The sequence below is a fragment of the Odocoileus virginianus genome, chromosome 20 (assembly GCF_023699985.2).
Source record: "Odocoileus virginianus isolate 20LAN1187 ecotype Illinois chromosome 20, Ovbor_1.2, whole genome shotgun sequence".
NCBI lineage: Eukaryota > Metazoa > Chordata > Mammalia > Artiodactyla > Cervidae > Odocoileus > Odocoileus virginianus.
The window spans coordinates 3,366,940-3,387,902 of record NC_069693.1 but is presented as its reverse complement, the minus strand read 5'-3'; the positions used below and the strand labels follow the sequence as shown (position 1 = coordinate 3,387,902).

At 44.4% G+C, this 20,963-nt stretch overlaps 1 protein-coding gene across 1 annotated transcript; it reads right to left on the bottom strand.

Moving 5' to 3' along the window:
• Positions 1–4,292: 4,292 nt before the first annotated feature.
• LOC110134881 (killer cell immunoglobulin-like receptor 2DL5A) lies at positions 4,293–20,063 on the bottom strand. The gene is given in 9 exon segments (XM_070451564.1): positions 4,293–4,439; positions 4,538–4,590; positions 8,255–8,359; positions 12,111–12,161; positions 12,849–13,031; positions 13,034–13,147; positions 18,188–18,472; positions 19,707–19,742; positions 19,985–20,063. Coding segments are annotated over 9 exon segments (1,053 nt in total).
• Positions 20,064–20,963: the final 900 nt, after the last annotated feature.

Sequence of the window (20,963 nt, the reverse complement as noted above, 5' to 3'; positions counted from 1 at the left end):
AATGAATTCTTTTTAATGGCTGAGTAATATTCCATGGTGTATATGTACCACAGCTTCCTCATCCATTCGTCTGATCTCAGCAACTTTAAAAAGATTTATTTATTCACTGAAGAGCTGCACCAGGTCTTAGTTGTGGCATTTGGAATCTTTGATTTTTGTTGTGGTGTGTGGAATCTTTCTAGTTGTGGCATGTGAACTCCTAATCACAGCATGTGGGATCTAGTTGTCTGACCAGGGATCAAACCTGGGCCCCCTGCATTGGGAGCTCAGAGTCTTAGCCACTGGACCACCAGGGAAGTCCCTCTCAGCAACTTTTAAATATAGAATACAATATTGTTAATTGTTCTCACCATGCTATACATTATTGTTGTTTAGTTGCTTAGTTATGTCTGACTCTTTTGCAATCCCATGGACTGTGGCAGGCCATGCTGCTCTGTCCATGGAGATTCTTCAGGCAAGAATACTGGAGTGGGTTGCCATTTCCTTCTCCAGGGGATCTTTCCAACTTGGGGATTGGATATGCATCTCCTGCTTGGCAGGTGGATTTTTTATCACTGAGTCATGCACTGACCTCAGAGATACACACAGAGAGTGACCAGTTAGGGTCTTTCCTGTCTTAAAAAAATTTTTATTTTTATTTTTTGGCTGCATCAGTTCTTAGTTGCCGCACATGGAATCTATTTTTGTGGCTCACAGGCTCTAAAGCTCCAGCTCAGTAGTTGTGGCATGCGGGGCTCAGTGGCATTGGAAGGCAGACTCTTAACCACTGGACCACCAGGAAATTCCCCTCTGTTGCATTTTTTAAAGGTAATTTATCCCAGATTAGAGTATATGTCTGAAGCTGGTTGTGTGCTAGAGAGTACTCTTCACCTGGGGGTGAGCCTGGCACGGGTTCCTGAAAATCAAGTTGAAACTGAGAGTTTGAAAAGTGTCTAAAGATGCTTTTCTTGGTATATTTTGATATTTATACCAAAGAATAAAGGGAAGTATGGCTTAAGATGTATATATCTTAAGATATATGTTATATATATGATATATATGTATGTGTATATTTCCATGTATGTATTCCTCTCACAAATGTGAATATATACACAGTCCAAGTAGCCATGTATGGATGTGAGAGTTTGACTATAAAGAAAGCTGCTGCTGCTAAGTTGCTTCAGTTGTGTTCAACTCTGTGTGACTCCATAGACGGCAGCCCACCAGGCTCCCCTGTCCCTGGAATTCTCCAGGCAAGAATATTGGATTGGGTTGCTATTTCCTTCTCCAATGGATGAAAGTGAAAAGTGAAAGTGAAGTCACTCAGTTGTGTCCAACTCTTAGCGACCCCATGAACGTCAGCCTACCAGGCTCCTTCATCCATGGGATTTTCCAGGCAAGAGCACTAAAGAAAGCTGAGCACCAAAGAATTGATGCTTTTGAACTGTGGTGTTGGAGAAGACTCTTGAGAGCACCTTGGACTGCAAGGAGATCCAACCAGTCCATCCTAAAGGAAATCAGTCCTGAATATTTATTGGAAGGACTGATGCTGAAGTTGAAACTCCAATACTTTGGCCACCTGATGTGAAGAACTGACTCATTTGAAAAGACCCTGATGCTGGGAAAGATTGAAGGTATGAGGAGAAGGGGATGACAGAGGATGAGATGGTTGGATGGCATCACCGACTCGATGGACATAAGTTTTGAGTAAACTCTGGGAGTTGGTGATGGACAGGGAGGCCTGGCAAGCTGCTGTCTGTGGGGTCGCAAAGAGTTGGACACGACTGAGTGATTGAACTGAACAGTCCAACTCAGTGACTAAACAACAGCAACATATGTATAGGTATATATATGCATGCACATCTATCTATCCATTCATCTAATAAAATATGACTTTGGGGACTTCCTGGTGGTCCAGTGACTAAGACCCTGCACTCCCAATGCCAGGGATGCCTGGGTTCAATCCCTGGTCAGGGACCTGGATCCCACATGCCGAAACTAAGATCCCTCATGAGCAATGAAGACCTGGTGCAGTCAAGTAAATAAACAAACAAACAAAATTATGGCTTTCTCACTGTAAAAAATGAGCCTATCCCAGGATATGCTCCATGTTGCAGGGGTTTATGGTACACTGACCAGCTGGCTCTATAATACTGAGAGAGGCACAGACCCTACATCCTAGACAAGGGCGTCTCAACCTCAGTACTCCTGACATCTGGGGCTAGATGATGATTCTCCCTTGGGGGTGGTGGGCTGTCCTTGCATTGAGGGTGCTGAGCAGCATCCCTGCCTTTACCTGCAGGTGCTCTGGCAGCCTCCCCATGGTCATGGCAAGCAAAAACCGTCTCCAGACACCGATGAATGCCCCTAGTGGGCAATGTTGCCCCAGCTGAGAACCATGTCTGTGGCGTCTGCTGACACGTACAGGCTGAAGAACCAGAGGCATCACAAACCTCTGTGCACCCCGCAGCATCCCACGTCCCTTTCTTGGGACATGCTATAAGGTTCAACAGACATGGACCCCACACAAAGATCAGCCCAGGGGAAGCTCCCTAGAATGTATTTCCAGGCGCAAATCCCTGAAGAATTCCTTTAATCTGATGTGACCTAGAGTCGAAACATCCAAGTCCTGCCCCAACACACGCACTCTCAGAAACAAACCCAGCCTAGACACACTTCTCTTTCCTTCCAGCTCCTGCAGGAGCCCCTTGCTGCTCTAATAACAATGAGGACTTTGTAGTTTGGAGAAAAAAATCACTGTCATACTTATTCATAATGCTGTCAGCAAACCCACATGGAAATTTAAGGGCCCTCCAAAATTCTTGTCTTTTTCTTTTTTTTGCATAACCCATTGGTTAATATGTTTGAAGGACTTTTTAAAATACATCTCCTAAACTCTGATGCCTTACTTTCTTGTACTATTCTGTTCTTCCAGCATCATCCAGATACAGCTACCCTTTGGTACTGGAGCTCCTTGTTTTGAGCCTTGGGATAATTATCAATAAAGAATAGAGACACAGGGTCCATGGGTGCGGTGGTAGCTGTGAAGGTGGTGAGTTACATCCCACATTGGCAGTGCCAGCAGGGCCCTTTCTGGCAGTCAGGGGTCTCTCATCTGAGGATGCCCAGGCCTGCCTGTGCATAACCTCTCAGATCCCAGGAGACATGGGTAGATCTATACGGAGGATAGACATGGACTTGAGCAAACTTTGGGAGATAGTGGAGGACAGAGGAGCCTGGCATGCTGCCGTCATTAGGGTTGCAAAGAGTCAGACATGACTGAGTGGCTGAACAACAACAAATCCGGAAGATTCCAACAGGATAAAAGAATACATGAAATTAAGACAGCAGAGTTTGGGAGACTCACCAGGACTGGATGCACAATCGTGACATGTTCATACAATGGATTCTTACATAGGAGGGAAAAGAAAAAATAGACTCAGACGTAAAGATATGATTATGTCTCAAACACACAGTGCTGAATGTAAACATCTGGTCATGAAAGTACAGATTATATAATTTTATGCAGATGAAAATTCAATAACAACAGGGAAGGGAGATGATAGATAAATAGATAGATGGGTAGATATGTGTGTTCAGTTGCTCAGTCCTGTCTGACTCTTTGAGACCCCATGGACTGTAGCCTGCCAGGTTCCTCTGTCCATGGGATTCTCCAAGCAAGAATACTGGAGTGGGTTGCCATTTCCTTCTCCAGGGGATCTTCCCGGCCCAGGGATCGAAGCTGTGTCTCTTGCATTGGCAGGTGGATTATTTACCACTGTGCCACCTGGGAAGCCCCTTTCTCTCCTATAGATAGCATTCAATGGTTTTACATGTTGGCATCTCCCACTGGACCAAGATCCACAACATGATGAAGTTTCCTTCACTAATATTTGTTTAGAGACTTAGAATAGGCTATGCTTCCATAGAAAACTGTTGGAGGAATTAATTCATTGATTAAATATATCATGATATCTAGGAGTTTATCAGCTGAACATCAAAGAAAGTGTGCTATTTATGGTTGGCTTTCTAGAACACTTTGGTGATTTTGTTGATAACATTGGAAATGGCCGAATCATCATGATAATCCCCTAGAATGGCTAGGGGAGGTTTCAAAGGGGTCCTGAGGCTTTAAAGATGACCCTCTGATGAAGAGGGATGACCCTAAAGATGAAGATTTATGTCTTCAGATTCCAGCTGTTAGGATGGCACTCTCAAGCTGAGTTTGAGAAAGTGCTATGGCTTCCATCGAAGACCTCCTCCAGCTCTTTCTGGGCATCTTCCAGGGATGGGATTCAAGCCTTGAACTGCTCTTAGCATGTTGCAAGATCCATGTACACACTGGCATCAGCTGAGGGCTCTCTGGGCCTCTGGGACATGGGGGTAATGTTTTTCCATGTGAAAACTGAACAATCCAAGTCGGTGTATGTCACCTCATTCAGTTCCTCTGTGTCAGGATCCTGCATAAAGGGGAATGATGAGTGAGGGTGTGCAAACACTTAGGGGGGCGATGGGGGAAATGAGACTGCATTCAGGGGTTGTATCAAAGAGAACCTACCTCCCGATTCACTCTTCTGCCGACCTCAGGCTGGCTGTTCATTATAGCAGCATCTGTGGGTGATAAAGTCGTCAAGACACTTGGGAGGGCACTTCTGGATTCTCGTTTTATCCATACAGCACCAGTGGACAGAGAGATGCAGTGGATGTCTGAGATGACTCATCCTCCCCAAAGTGTCGCTCAGTCGTGTCTGACTCTTTGCAACCCCACGGAACTGCAGCACGCCAGGCTTCCCTGTCCATCACCAACTCCCAGAATTTACCCAGACTCATGTCCATTGAGTCCGTGATGGCATCCAACCATCTTATCTCCCAAAAGTAGAGTCCGAAATTTTACCTCTTTGAGGTTCAAACACCCACCGCATTGATAGCTCCCATTTTTTAAAAAAAGATTTTTTTTCATTTATTTTTATTAGTTGGAGGATAATTACTTCACAACATTGCAGTGGGTTTTGTCATACATTGACATGAATCAGCCATGGAGTTACATGTATTCCCCATCCCGATCCCCCCTCCCATCTCCCTCTCCACCGGATTCCTCTGGGTCTTCCCAGTGCACCAGGCCCGAGCACATGTCTCATGCATCCCTCCTAGGCTGATGATCTGTTTCACTATAGATAATATACATGCTGTTCTCTTGAAACATTCCACCCTCGCCTTCTCCCACAGAGTTCAAAAGTCTGTTCTGTACATCTGTGTCTCTTTTTCTGTCTTGCATATAGGGTTATCATTACCATCTTTCTAAATTCCATATATATGTGTTAGTATGCTGTAATGGTCTTTATCTTTCTGGCTTACTTCACTCTGTATAATGGGCTCCAGTTTCATCCATCTCATTAGAACTGATTCAAATGAATTCTTTTTAATGGCTGAGTAATATTCCATGGTGTATATGTACCACAGCTTCCTTATCCATTCATCTGCTGATGGGCATCTAGGTTGCTTCCATGTCCTGGCTATGATAAACAGTGCTGCGATGAACATTGGGGTGCACGTGTCTCTTTCAGATCTGGTTTCCTCAGTGTGTATGCCCAGAAGTGGTATTGTTGGGTCATATGGCAGGTTTATTTCCAGTTTTTTAAGAAATCTCCACACTGTTCTCCATAGTGGATGTACTAGTTTGCATTCCCACCAACAGTGTAAGAGGGTTCCCTTTTCTCCACACCCTCTCCAGCATTTATGGCTTGTAGACTTTTGGATAGCAGCCATCCTGACTGGCGTGTAATGGTACCTCATTGTGGTTTTGATTTGCATTTCTCTGATAATGAGTGATGTTCAGCATCTTTTAATGTGTTTGTTAGTCATCTGTATGTCTTCTTTGGAGAAATGTCTGTTTAGTTCTTTGGCCCATTTTTTGATTGGGTCATTTATTTTTCTGGAATTGAGCTTCAGGAGTTGCTTGTAAAGTTTTGAGATTAATCCTGTCTGTTGCTTCATTTGCTATTATTTTCTCCCAATCTGAGGGCTGTTTTTTCACCTTGCTTATAGTTTCCTTTGTTGTGCAAAAGCTTTTAAGTTTCATTAGGTCCCATTTGTTTATTTTTGCTTTTATTTCCAATATTCTGGGATGTGGGTCATAGAGGATCCTGCTGTGATTCATGTCGGAGAGTGTTTTGCCTATGTTCTCCTCTAGGAGTTTTATAGTTTCTGTTCTTACATTTAGATCTTTAATCCATTTTGAGTTTTTTTTTTGTGTATGGTGTTAGAAAGTGTCCTAGTTTCATTCTTTTACAAGTGGTTGACCAGTTTTCCCAGCATCACTTGTGAGAGAGGTTGTCTTTTTTCCATTGTGTATCCTTGCCTCCTTTGTTGAAGATAAGCTGCCCATAGGTTCATGGATTTATCTCTGGGCTTTCTATTCTGTTCCATTGATCTATCTTTGTGCCAGATCTGGCACAAAGACAGAAATATAGATCAATGGAACAGAATAGAACATAGATGCAAAAACCGTTAACAAAATTCTAGCAAACAGAATCCAACAACATATTAAAAAAATCATACACGATATCCAAGTGGGCTTTATCCCAGGAATAAAAGGATTCTTTAATATCTTCAAATCAATCAATGGAATACACCACATTAACAAATTGAAAGATAAAAACCATATGATTATCTCAATAGATGCAGAAAAAGCCTTTGACAAAATTCAACATCCATTTATGATTAAAACTCTCCAGAAAGCAGGAATGTAAGGAACATACCTCAACATAATAAAAGCTATATATGACAAACCCACAGCAAACATTATCATCAATGGTGAAAAATTGAAAGCATTTCCCCTGAAATCAGGAATAAGACAAGGGTGCCCACTCTCACCACTACTATTCAACATAGTTTTGGAAGTTTTGGTCACAGCAATCAGAGCAGGAAAAGAAGTAAAAGGAATCCAGATAGGAAAAGAAGAAGTGAAACTCTCGCTGGTTGCAGATGACATGATCCTCTACATAGAAAACCCTAAAGACTCTACCAGAAAATTACTAGTGCTAATCAACGAATATAGTAAAGTTGCAAGATACAAAATTAACACACAGAAATCCCTTGCATTCCTATACACTAACAATGAGAAAACAGAAAGAGAAATTAAGGAAACAATACCATTCACCATTGCAACAAAAAGAATAAAATACTTAGGAGTATATCTACCTAAAGAAACAAAAGGCCTATACATAGAAAACTGTAAAACACTGATGAAAGAAATCAAAGAGGACACAAACAGATGGAGAAATATACCGTGTTCATGGATTGGAAGAATCAATATTGTCAAAATGGCTATACTATCCAAAGCAATCTATAGATTCAATGCAATCCCTATCAAGCTACCAATGGTATTTTTCACAGAACTAGAACAAACAATTTCACAATTTGTATGGAAATACAAAAAACCTCGAATAGCCAAAGTAATCTTGAGAAAGAAGAATGGAACTGGAGGAATCAACCTGCCTGACTTCAGACTCTACTACAAAGCCACAGTCATCAAGACAGTATGGTACTGGTACAGAGACAGAAATATAAAAAAAGATTTTTTGATGTGAACCATTTTTAAAGTCTTCGTTGCATCTGTTACGATTTTGCTTCTGTTTTGTGTTTTGGTTTTTTTGGCCACCATGAGGCGTGTGGGACCTTAGGTCCCCGACCAGGGATCAAACCTGAAACCCCTGCATTGGAAGGTGAAGTTGTAACCACTGGACCACCAGGGAAGTTCCAACAATTGCCTATCTCTATCCCACTGGTTCCCTCCCCTGATTTCTCCCTTATGTTGATCCCTTCTCTAGATATTACTGGCTGCACTGGACCAGTGGAGAAGTAGGCAACGACCTGTAAGCTGAGAGGAGGGGCAAGGGCACTGATGTTCTCTCTTGAAAGCTCTATCCTGGGAGTTCCCTGGAGGCCAGTGGTTAAGAATCCGCCTCTCAAGGCAGGGGATGCAGGTTCCATCCCTGGTCCAGGAACTAAGATCCCACAGGCCTTGGGGCAGTTAAGCCTGTGCACCAAGCTAGAGAGCCCAAGTGCTAGGACGAAAGATTCCGTGTGATGCAGCCAAGTTCCCCAGTGCTGCAACGAAGACTCAATGCAGCGAAATGAAGAAGGAAGGGAGGAAGGGAGGGAGGAAAGAAAAACAGCTCTGTGTCTGGCTCCTGCCTTGAGCACAAACCTGTACACTGTCCCCTCTCCTCCCCACTTTGCCCAGATGCACTGGCCTCTTCTTCCTGAGACTTACCCTTAGCATCAGGGCACCAGTGATGGACAAGGAAGGCGATAAGGCTGACAAGGAATACGAAGGCCACGGAGGGTCCAACCAGAGCGTGCAGGTGCCTGGGGTTACCTGGAGGAAGATGTGAATCCATTAAGAAACAAATCATAGTAGTTCTCCTTTACTGTTTGCCAGGTAAATGAATGCGCTATCTCTACCTTCACAATACCCTTGAGTCAAACAAATTAAATTATCCAGTGGAAGACAAAAGCAAAATAAAGATCAAAGTAACGGCAGTTGTCTTATGTCACATGCCCAGGAAATGGCAAGACATTTGAGCCCAGGGCTGCAGAATGCAGCTTTACTGTGGTCTCAAGAGCCATATTTAGGCTGAAGCTCTGCAGGTGAGGGAGAGAGAAAAGACCAACCCCGCTGCCAGCTATCACCAGACATACTTTGTTGTTCATCCCCCGACCAACAAAACCAGTCCTTTCAGAAATTAGGAGGAAAGTTGATCAGGAGGTTTGCTGTTTCCTACCTCTGAGTCCAAGATCTGAACTCACTCAAAAGAATAGTAGTGGTCTTCCCTGGTGGTCCAGGTTAAGAATATTCCTGCCGATGCAGGGGACATGGGTTCCATCCCTGGACCAGGAAGATTCCACATGTCCCAAAGTGACTAAGCCCTTACTGAACTACTGAAGCCTGCATGCTGCAACTAGAGAAAGCCCACACACAGCAATAAAGACCCAGTGCAGCCAAAAATAAATAAAGACATAAAATAACAAAAAAGAACATTGGCATCCACCTCCCAGAATCTATCTGCATCTACACATACAATTGGAATTGGGGTGAAGGAAAGGTTTTGGGGTGGGAGGATGGACGGGGGGAAGTTTTGTGCCATGTATCCCACACTTTCTTTGATCCAGGACCTGGGTTCTGTAGGGTGGTGGTGGGGGGAGTAATGTTTTCACCTTTTTGATTTGACCCCATCCTCACAGAGAGCCTCAAAGGGAAAAGGTTCAATCTGGCTCTGTTGTGGATAAAATAGAGGGTCAAAAAGGTAATTTTACCAAAGTAGACTAATGATGGTTTGAACCCAAGTATGTTTGGCATTCTAGTGTTTTATAAGATGGGCTTCCTGGGTGGCTCAGTGGTAAAGAACCTGCATGCCAATGCAGGAGACATGGGTTTGATCCCTGAGTGGGGAAGACCCTGTGGAATAGGAAATGGCAACCCACTCCAGTATTCTTGCCTGCAGAATCCAATGGACAGAGGAGTCTGGCGGGCTATAGTCCATGGAGTTGCAGAGTTGACTACAACTGAGTGACTAAACCACCACCACCAGCTGCTAAGACTCCAGGCTTCCAATGCAGGGGGCGCAGGTTTGATCCTTGGTCAGGGAAACTAAGATCCAACGTGGAACAGCCAATTTTTAAAAAAAGGTTTAAAATAGGGAGATTATCCTAGATTATTTGGATGATCCCAGTGTAATCACAAAGTTCTTACAAGAGAAAGAGGGAGGGACAAGAAGAGAGTTGGAGAGAGAGATGTGATGAAAGAAAGAGGGTCAGAGTGAGACGATGTCAGGTAGACATGACCAACCACTGTAGCTGTGAAGATGGAGGAAGCGACTGTGAGATGTAGGAAATGTAAGAAGCCTCTAGAAGCTGGAACAGGCAAGGAAATGGATTCTTCCCCAGAACCACCAGAAGGAATGCAATCCTCCTGCCATCTTGATTTTAGCCCCGTGTCACCCGTTCATTTTAGAGGGCTTCCCTGGTGGCTCAGATGGTAAAGAATCTGCCTGCCATGTGGGAGACCTGGGATTGATCCCTGGTTCAGGAAGATCCCCTGAAGGAAGGCATGACAACCCACTACAATATTCATGGACAGAGGAGCCTGGCAGGCTACAGTCCATGGGGTCACAAAGAGTCAAATACCACTGAGCAACTAACATTTTCACTTTTACCCATTTCAGACTTCCCATTTATAGAACTGTAAATACTTTAAAATACCATGATGTTATTATCCCCTGAGCCTGTAGAAATTTGTTGAAGCAGCAATAGGAAATGAATGTACAATGCATATTGTATGTTACTTAAATGAGTACTTAATGAGTAAGAACTTAAACTGGAACAGTACTTAAAAGAGTACGTTAATGAAGGAACCCTAGATGTGGATGGATTCAGATCTGTTTTACCGTAGCTTTTGTGTTACTGAGAGCTTTTGGTTTCATCCTGACAGACAAGAGCTCATTTCTTTTTATTTTAAAAGATTAAAAAAATTTTTTTTGATGTGGATCATTTTTTAAAGTCTTTATTGAATTTGTTACAATATTGCTTCTGTTTTATGTTTTGCTTTTTTGGCTATGAGGCATGTGGGATCTTAGTTTCCCAACCAGGGATCGAACTCACAGCCCCTTCACTGGAAGGGGGGTTCTTTTTTCGTATATATATCCAAATGTATTGATTTATTTTTAAAATTTATTTTTGATCGGAGATAATTGCTTTACAATGTTGTGTTGGTTTCTGCCATTTGTCAACATGAATCAGCCGTAGGCACGCGTATGTCCCTTCCCTTGTGAACCTCCCTCCCACCTCCCACACAATCCCTCCCCTCTGGGTTGTCATGGAGACCTGGCTGTGCACCTTGCGTTACACAGCGACATGCCATTAGCTGTCTATTTTGCATATGGTGATGGATACGCTTCAATGACACTCTCAATTCGTCCCACCCTCTCCTTCCCCTGCTGTGTCCAAAGTCTGTCCTCTGTGTCTGCGTCTCTATTCCCACCTGTCAATAGGTTCATCAGTATCACCTTTCTAGGTTCCATATGTAAGCATTGATATACGAAACTTGCTTTTCTCTTTCTGACTGGCTTCATTCTGTATAACCAGCTCTTGGTTCATCCACATTATTAGAACTGGCTCAAATGCATTCCTTTTTATGGCTGAAGGAAGGCGGATTCTTAACCACTGGACCACCCGGGAAGTCCCAGTGCTCATTTCTTGGCAAACAGAACTTCTCAAAGAACTGGGCCATCACCCCCACCAGCTGCTGCCTTCTTTTCCCTTCCTCAAGCCTTCACAGTTCTCATCTCCAGTTAGCATTGTGGAGAGGTTAGTCATGGCATTATTCCTGGTGGGGGTGGTCAGGTTTTTCTCATCCTCCTCTCTTGGAGACCTCAGCTGCAGAAGATTAGAGATTAAGAGCCCTCGCTGGGGAAAAATATCTGTATGTGTATAACTGAGTCACTTCACTGTACGGCAGAGATCAGCACAACGCTGTAAGTCAGCTATGTTTCAATAAAAAATACTGAGTCCTAACTGGACAACAATCCACGGGGTTGTGAAGCATCAGACCTGACTGAGCGACTGAACTGAACTGGACTGCACACAGACCCGAACCCCTTCTGATGCGGGAGAATCTGGGGGTCAGACAGGGCGGATGACAAGCCCAAGAGCACAGAGCTGGAGAGGTGGCTGAGTCAACACATGCAGGCTCCGTCACTCAGTCATGTCTGACTCTTTTTGACCCCATGGGCTGTAGCCCGCCAGGCTCCTCTGTCCGTGGGATTCTCCAGCAAGAATACCCGAGCGAGTTTGAGCAAACTCCAGGAGATAGTGAAGGACAGGGAAGCCTGGCATCCTACAGTCCATGGGGTTGCTGAGTCAGACACAACTTAGCAACTGAACAATACTGGAGTGGGTTGCCGTTTCCTCCTCCTGGGATCTTCCTGACCCAGGGGTCAAACCTGTGTCTCCAGCCTTGGCATGCAGGTCCTTAACTGCTGAGCCACCTGGAAGCCCAGCTGAGTCCATAATCTATTCAGGAGTGTCTCCCTCCCAGGGTTCTGCAAACAGAGATCAGAACAGTTACTCACTACTGCTGGAGTTTGGCTTTGTGTGTAGCGGCTGACTACTTGAAGAGTTTCCTAGAAAGAGGAACAGGAGAGAGGTGAGAGAAGGAGGCTGCCTTTTACTTCATGGAAGCTTCTTTGTCATCTAACGCTGAGGTCCTGAGAGTCTTAGCAGCCCTTCCCCTAATCCCTGGGGACTTGACTGACTCCCTGAGCTTCAAGATGCAGAGAGGTGGCCTTCCCTGGTGGTCCTGTGGTTAAGACTTGGCCTTCCAATGCAGGGGGTGTGGGTTCCATCCCTGGTACCAAAGATCTCATATGCCTTGAGGCCAGAAAACCAAAACATAAAAAAAAAAAAAAAAAAGAATCAGGGCTTCCCTGGGGGCTCAGAGGTTAAGAATCTGCCTGCCAATACAGGAGACAGGGGTTCGATCCCTGATCCAGGAAGATCCCACATGCCGAGGAGTAACTAAGCTCATGCCCCACAACTACCGAGCCTGCGCTCCAGGGCCCGGGAGCGACAACTACCGAGCCCGCATGCAACTACCGAGCCCGCGTGCGGCAACGACTGAAACCCGCACACCCTCGAGCTCTTGCTCCACAACAAGAGAAGCCGCCACAAATGAGAAACCTGTGCACCACAGCTGGAGAGGAGCCCCTGCTCGTGAGAAAAGCCTGTCCAGCCACGAGACCCAGTGCAGCCAAAAATAAATAAATAAAATCATGAAAAAAAAATTTAATTTGAATCAAGAGGGTCCTCACCTGTGACAGACAGGAGCAGGGGGTCCCTGGGGTCTGACCACGCGTAGGGAGAGCGAGTGAAGGAGCCGTGTCACCTGTAGACCCCACTGTGGGCTGGGGTCCCAGGACCCAGAGGGAACGCTGCCTGGAGTGCTCCGCGGGGGCCCCGCTGTTCAGCGAGGGGGCGCCCAAGGTTCTCCCCCACCTCGGCAGATGGAACTGGTCAAAGGCGTGCTCGGAGCTGCAGAGCAAGGTCACGTTCTCTCCTGACCTCACCACGGGCCCCCGCTGGGCTGAGAGAGAGGGTTTCTTGGACAGACCTGGAAGGAGGAGAGGCAATTTAGTGAGAGAGGCTCTTCCCGAATCCCATGTCCTTCACCCCTGAACCGAGAATTCACACTCGCAGTTCTTCTCAACTCTCTCTTGCTCTCACTCTTATTCTCCCCCGTCTCTCTCCTACTTTCTCTCTCTAGGTCTCTGAAATGGCCTCGCTCCTAATTGTTTTCCTTCTTGTATTTTTTTTTTAATCTCTACTTCTCCTTGGATCGGTTGATTTGATCTGTCTTCTTTCCTTCTGAGGCTCTCATTCTCTATCTCGTCTCTATCTTTCAGCATTATCCATCTATCTGTTCTATTATCTGTCTCTACCTCCATCTGCAGTCCTATCTATCCATCTTATCATCTATCTATATATCCATCCATCATTCCACCATCTATCTAGCTTTCTGTGTATGTAGCTATCTATCCATTTTATCATCTATGTATACGTTCATCCATCATTTTACCTATCTATCTATACTATCTATCTATCTATCTATCTATTTATCTATCTATCTATCTATCTATCTATCTATCTATCTATCTATTTACCTATCATCTATTCCCACTTCCATGACTTCCTCTGCTTCTCTGTCTCTCTGGGTCTCTTTTGGAATCTCTATTATCCATTCCCACATCACCGTCTTTCTCTGTCTTTTCGCCCACCCCACTCCCCAGGTCTCTGATTTTTAGCGCTTCTCTGTCCCCTCCCTTCTTTCTCATTAATTCTCTCTATCCTTTTTTCTTTCTATTTACCTTTATTTTTTTTAATGTTTCTCCCACTGCCCCCAGTCCCTCTGGCTTATTTTCTGTGTGTACGCACAGCACCTGTGTTTCTGCCTCTGCTTTTCATTGACTGTTTTCTCTCTGATTCCATTTCTCTGTGGGCTTTGACCTCCATAATCTTACAACGTTTGGTGTGAGCTTTCACGTGGGCCTGAGCATACAGCATGAGAACCCATGAAACACACTACATACAGGAGCTGGCGTTTGGCTCCGTCACCAGGGACCTTTGTGTCCTGGGGCAGAGTGTGGTTCAACCACCTGCAAGGAAGCCACATCAGAGTGGACACAGTATCTGTGCATCACCTGGGGCGTGAAGACACAGGGCTCCTGGGGAAACAGCCTGAGACAGATCAACCGGTCATGAAGTCCTGGGCAGATACGTGGTGTATCCTTGGGTTCTTTGAGTAGAGAAGAGAATGTAGCATTAAAATGGAAACCAAGCTCCTAAACTGCTCCTGGTCAGGGTAGAAGGCACCCTCTCTGCTACCTGCCCGTCTGTCTGTATCTCTCACTTCACTCTTTATCTCCATCTCTGAGTTCCTCTGTCTCTGCCCCTGCATCTGTCTTTTCTGTTGTAACAGGTGGTCTGTACTTGTTTCTCCTCTTTCTTTGTCTCTCAGATGCAACTCTCACCAAGTCAATTTCTCTCTGTAAAAAGCACCGTTCTCTCCTCTCCCACACCACCAACTGGGGCTTCGAAGTCCTGATACATCCAGTCGGTATGCCAGGTCTTGACATTCTCACTTGTGATCACTGTGTCGAGAGGGTCAGTGAGGGGCTGACCACTCAGAGTGGGAGAGACTTAAAGCACAGAAACATCTGCAGGAAAACCTCCTCGTCTCAAGGTCACCTGCTTACCAACCTAAGTTCCACATGTGGTTTCATTTCCCTTGGAATGGGATATAGTAATAGTAGATTTGGGGTATTAGGATGTGGGCATCTTTGGGGGTGCCATCATTCTGCCTGCTGCGGGACCCAATCTCCTCTGTTAAATAACAGACTTTTGCAGGACCAGATGGCTTCACAGCTGAATTCTACCAAAAATTTAGGGAAGAGCTAACACCTATCTTACTCAAACTCTTCCAGAAAATTGCAGAAGAAGGTAAACTTCCAAACTCATTCTATGAGGCCACCATCACCCTAATTCCAAAACCAGACAAAGATGCCACAAAAAAAGAGAACTACAGGCCAATATCACTGATGAACATAGATGCAAAAATCCTTAACAAAATTCTAGCAAACAGAATCCAACAACATATTAAAAAAATCATACACCATGACCAAGTGGGCTTTATCCCAGGAATAAAAGGATTCTTTAATATCTGCCAATCAATCAATGGAATACACCACATTAACAAATTGAAAGATAAAAACCACATGATTATCTCAATAGATGCAGAAAAAGCCTTTGACAAAATTCAACATCCATTTATGATTAAAACTCTCCAGAAAGCAGGAATAGAAGGAACATACCTCAACATAATAAAAGCTATATATGACAAACCCACAGCAAGCATCACCCTCAATGGTGAAAAATTGAAAGCATTTCCCCTGAAATCAGGAACAAGACAAGGGTGCCCACTCTCACCACTACTATTCAACATAGTTTTGGAAGTGTTGGCCACAGCAATCAGAGCACAAAAAGAAGTAAAAGGAATCCAGATAGGAAAAGAAGAAGTGAAACTGTTGCTGTTTGCAGATGACATGATCCTCTACATAGAAAACCCTAAAGACTCTACCAGAAAATTACTAGAGCTAATCAACGAATACAGTAAAGTTGCAGGATATAAAATTAACACACAGAAATCTCTTGCATTCCTATACACTAACAATGAGAAAACAGAAAGAGAAATTAAGGAAACAATACCATTCACCATTGCAACAAAAAGAAAAAAATACTTAGGAGTATATCTAGCTAAAGAAACAAAAGACCTATACATAGAAAACTATAAAACACTGATGAAAGAAATAAAAGAGGACACAAACAGATGGAGAAATATACCGTGTTCATGGATTGGAAGAATCAATATTGTCAAAATGGCTATACTACCCAAAGCAATCTATAGATTCAATGCAATCCCTATCAAAAATACCAACGGTATTTTTCACAGAACTAGAACAAATAATTTCACAATTTGTATGGAAATACAAAAAACCTGGAATAGCCAAAGTAACCTTGAGAAAGAAGAATGGAACTGGAGGAATTAACCTGCCTGACTTCAGACTATACTACAAAGCCACAGTCATCAAGACAGTATGGTACTGGCACAAAGACAGAAACATCATCAGTGGAACAGAATAGGAAGCCCAGAGATAAATCCACGAACCTATGGTCACCTTATCTTCAACAAAGGAGGCAAGGATATACAATGGAAAAAAGACAACCTCTTTAACAAGTGGTGCTGGGAAAACTGGTCAACCACCTGTAAAAGAATGAAACTAGAACACTTTCTAACACCATACACAAAAATAAACTCAAAATGGATTAAAGATCTAAATGTAAGACCAGAAACTATAAAACTCCTAGAGGAGAACATAGGCAAAACACTCTCCGACATAAATCACAGCAGGATCCTCTATGACCCACATCCCAGAATTTTAGAAACAAAAGCAAAAATAAACAAATGGGACCTAATGAAACTTAAAAGCTTTTGCACAACAAAGGAAACTATAAGCAAGGTGAAAAGACAGCCCTCAGATTGGGAGAAAATAATAGCAAATGAAGCAACAGACAAAGGATTAATCTCAAAAATATTCAAGCAACTCCTGCAGCTCAATTCCAGAAAAATAAATGACACAATCAAAAAATGGGCCAAAGAACTAAACAGACATTTCTCCAAGGAAGACATACGGATGGCAAAAAAACACATGAAAAGATGCTCAACATCACTCATTATCAGAGAAATGCAAATCAAAACCACAATGAGGTACCATTACACGCCAGTCAGGATGGCTGCTATCCAAAAGTCTACAAGCAATAAATGCTGGAGAGGGTGTGGAGAAAAGGGAACCCTCTTACACTGTTGGTGGGAATGCAAACTAGTACAGCCGCTATGGAAAACAGTGTGGAGCTTTCTTAAAAAACTGGAAATAGAACTGCCATATGACCCAGCAATACCACTTCTAGGCATACACACCGAGGAAACCAGATCTGAAAGAGACACGTGCACCCCAATGTTCATCGCAGCACTGTTTATAATTGCCAGGACATGGAAGCAACCTAGATGCCCATCAGCAGACGAATGGATGAGGAAGCTGTGGTACATATACACCATGGAATATTACTCAGCCATTAAAAAGAATTCATTTGAATCAGTTCTAATGAGATGGATGAAACTGGAGCCCATTATGCAGAGTGAAGTAAGCCAGAAAGAGAAAGATCATTACAGTATACTAATACATATATATGGAATTTAGAAAGATGGTAATGATAACCCTATATGCAAAAAAAGAAAAAGAGACTCAGATGTATAGAACAGACTTTTGGACTCTGTGGGAGTAGGCGAGGGTGGGATGTTTCAAGAGAATAGCATCGAAACATGTATATCTAGGGTGAAACAGATCACCAGCCCAGGTTGGATGCATGAGACAAGTGCTCAGGCCTGGTGCACTGGGAAGACCCAGAGGGATGGGGTGGAGAGGGAGGTGGGAGGGGGGACCGGGATGGGGAATACATGTAAATCCATGGCTAATTCATTTCAATGTATGACAAAAACCACTGCAATGCTGTAAAGTAATTAGCCTCCAATTAATAAAAATAAATGGAAAAGAAAAAAAAATAACAGACTTTTGGACTCTGTGGGAGAAGGCAAGGGTGGGATGTTTCGAAAGAACAGCATGTATATTGTCTATAGTGAAACAGATCACCAGCCCAGGTGGGATGCATGAGACAAGTGCTCGGGCCTGGTGCACTGGGAAGACCCAGAGGAATCATGTGGAGAGGGAGGTGGGAGGGGCACTGGGATGGGGAATACATGTAACTCCATGGCTGATTCATGTCAATGTATGACAAAACCCACTGCAATGTTGTGAAGTAATTAGCCTCCAACTAATAAAAATAAATGAAAAAATATATATCCTTTTCTTTTTTTAAATTATTTTGTTTTGTTTTTTTTTTTTTCAATATCCTTTTATCTAGAATGCCTGGAGCACTTCCTGTTGTTCTGACTGGACCCTGACTCACACTCCCACCAGAAAACTCTGGGATCCAGGAGACCGGGACAACAGGTGGCCTGTCTGGACAAGAGCTCTCTGACCTGTGACCACAATCTCCAGGGGGTCGCTGGGTGCTGAACACGTAGTGGGGAGGTGACTGTAGCAACCATGACACCTGTAGGTCCCTGTGTGTGCCTTGGTCACAGGGCCCATCAGGAAGTCCTTCCAGAATGTGATGCCCTGGAGCTCAGGGACATTGGTTCTCTCAGCCTTGTGCAGCCTGAACCTGTCAAATCCAAGAGGGGAGTGGCACCGGAGAGTCACATGCTGTCCTTGAGGAACCACAGGGCTTGGCCAGGCTGACAGGGAGGGCTTGTCGTGACCACCTGGGGGAGAAGAATGCATGGTTTACAGTAGAAGATGGGGAACCCATTCCCCTTGCTGGGCTCAGAGGACCCTCCCCCTTCCCACATCTCTAAGGCTCCTTTTCAAACCAGGGGAACCCGTGCTCCATGGAGATTCCCACACCACAGAGGCAGCACCTCCTACATGAAAAATGTCTGCTGAGAATTCTGAGTATGCGTGTGTGCTCAGTCGTGTCTGACTCTCGTGACCCATGGACTGTAGCCCGCCAGGCTCCTCTGTCCATGGGATTCTCCAAGCAAGAATACTGCAGTGGATTGCCATTTCCTTTTCCAGGGGATCTTCCAACCCCAGGATTGAACCCACATGGCCTGCAGCCCCTGAATTGCAGGCAGGTTCTTTACCACTGAGCTACCGGGGAAGCCTGAGAATTTTGAGCAAGTGTTGACTTACAGACTCTTCCTGGGTGTTGATCATGTAAAATGTGTTTTATAAAAGAAGACGGAGTAGACACCCAATGGAAGAATAACCTGTGTGGGTGGAATGATGTCAGCTTACATGAGAAACGCAGGACATGATGGAGCCTGTGGTAGAACCTTCTGGAATCAGGGGGCAGGGCATACGGTTCTCCCCTTCTTCTGAATGGAGGACAGCAGCAACAGTTCTCTGCAATGTCCACCCCATGGAACTGCTGGGGAGCTTGAGTCATCACCCTGTCCTCCAAGGGTCTGTTGTCCCTGGCCCTGCTGTCTTCCCTCAGTTTACGGAGAGCACCAGTCCCTCCCAGTCACCCCAGCTCTGACCATCACAGTCTCCTGTAGGTGCCCATAGAGCCTGGCTCAGCAGAGGGAAGAGTGTCTCGGGGAGGGTCTCTGGACCAGAACTGGGGACTAGATTTCGCTGAACGTGTTAGTCAGCCAGTCGTGTCTGACTCTTTGTGACCCCATGGACTATAGCCCACCAGACTCCTCTATCCATGGAATTCTCCAGGCAAGAACACTGGAGCGGGTTGCCATTTCCTTCTCCAGGGGATCTTCCCGACCCAGGGATCGAACCCAGGTCTCCTTCATTGCAGGCAGACTCTTTACCATCCGAGCCACCGTGGGCTTCCATTTTCTACTTCCAAAGACTCACCCTTATATGGTTATGACTTCCCATGGTTGACCTGTCACCCTACCTTCTCTGCCATGCCCCCTCTTATTTCAGGAGAGTCTTCCTCAAGGTGGATGGCAACCATGGTTTGGGGGAAAGACTCACCCTCCTGTGCCCAGATACTCTGGATCAAGAAGAACCCTGGAAAGAAAGACTCATGATGGACGATCCATCTCATGTCAGACCTGGCCTCCTACTCCCCAGGCCTGTTCTATGGGCCTCACTGCCAAGGACGGTGCTCAGCCTTGATGAACCCAACCATCAAGGGCCACCTCGCCCCTGCGGAGGCAGGGCTCTCTGTTAAGGAGGACCCAGAGCTCCAGGTCAATATTTGCACCAGGCTTCATTCCCTTCCAGGACTCATCAAGACATGCCAGGCTGACGATGGCGGACAGCGTGGTGCTGCTTCTGCTGAACGGGAGGCAGCAGCTGAGCAGGCCTGAAGCGTACACAGGATGCCATGATGACGCCCAAACTACTGTCATGTGCAGGCTGACCACAGGACGGAAAGGTGACTCACACAGGCTCTTCTTAGCTTAAAAAAGGCAGTGTGTGGGGGCCCCGGCTGAGGGAGGAATTGGGCTTCCTGGAACATTTTCAGACCAGGACTGTCTCTTCAGATTGTTTAACAAACTTGAACCACAACCTCTGACCCAACCCACCTATGGCTACGCTTTCAAGTTTACCAAAAATGTATGCTGCAATATCTAATCTGCTACGACTCTGATGCACTGAATTATTTTCTGTTTTCACTCTTGATATGATTTTCATAGAATTTCTTATTTCATTCTTATATTAAAAAACTTCTAAGCATTATATTTTATCTTTAATGTTCAACCATCTCTATGACATCTGCAGTAAAAATGTCTTATTGAAAATGCTAATTTCATGATTTCTTTTTTAGTTTATGGATTTTCCTATATTGTATTTTCTTTTCCCTGTGTGTATGCACTGCGAAGTTCTTTGAACATGTAACAATTTAAAAAAAATTATGTATAGTTGGCTTACAATATTATATTAGTTACAGGTGTATTACATAGTGATTCAGTATTTTCATAGATTACACACAGTACAAAATAATATAAAATATTGACTATATCCCCTGTGCTGGACATTACAACCCTGTGACTTATTTATTTTATAAATGGTTATTGGTATTTATTAATCCACTCTACATGCTTTGCTGCCCCTCACACGCACCCCTCTCTCCTCTACCTTCCAGTAACCACTAGTTTCTTCTTTGAGTCTGTGAGTCTGATTCTCTTTTGTTATATTTGTTCATTTATTTTTATTTTCTTAATACTTATTTTTGTTTATCTGGCTGCATCAGATGTGAGTTGTGGAACATGGTATCTTTTTAGT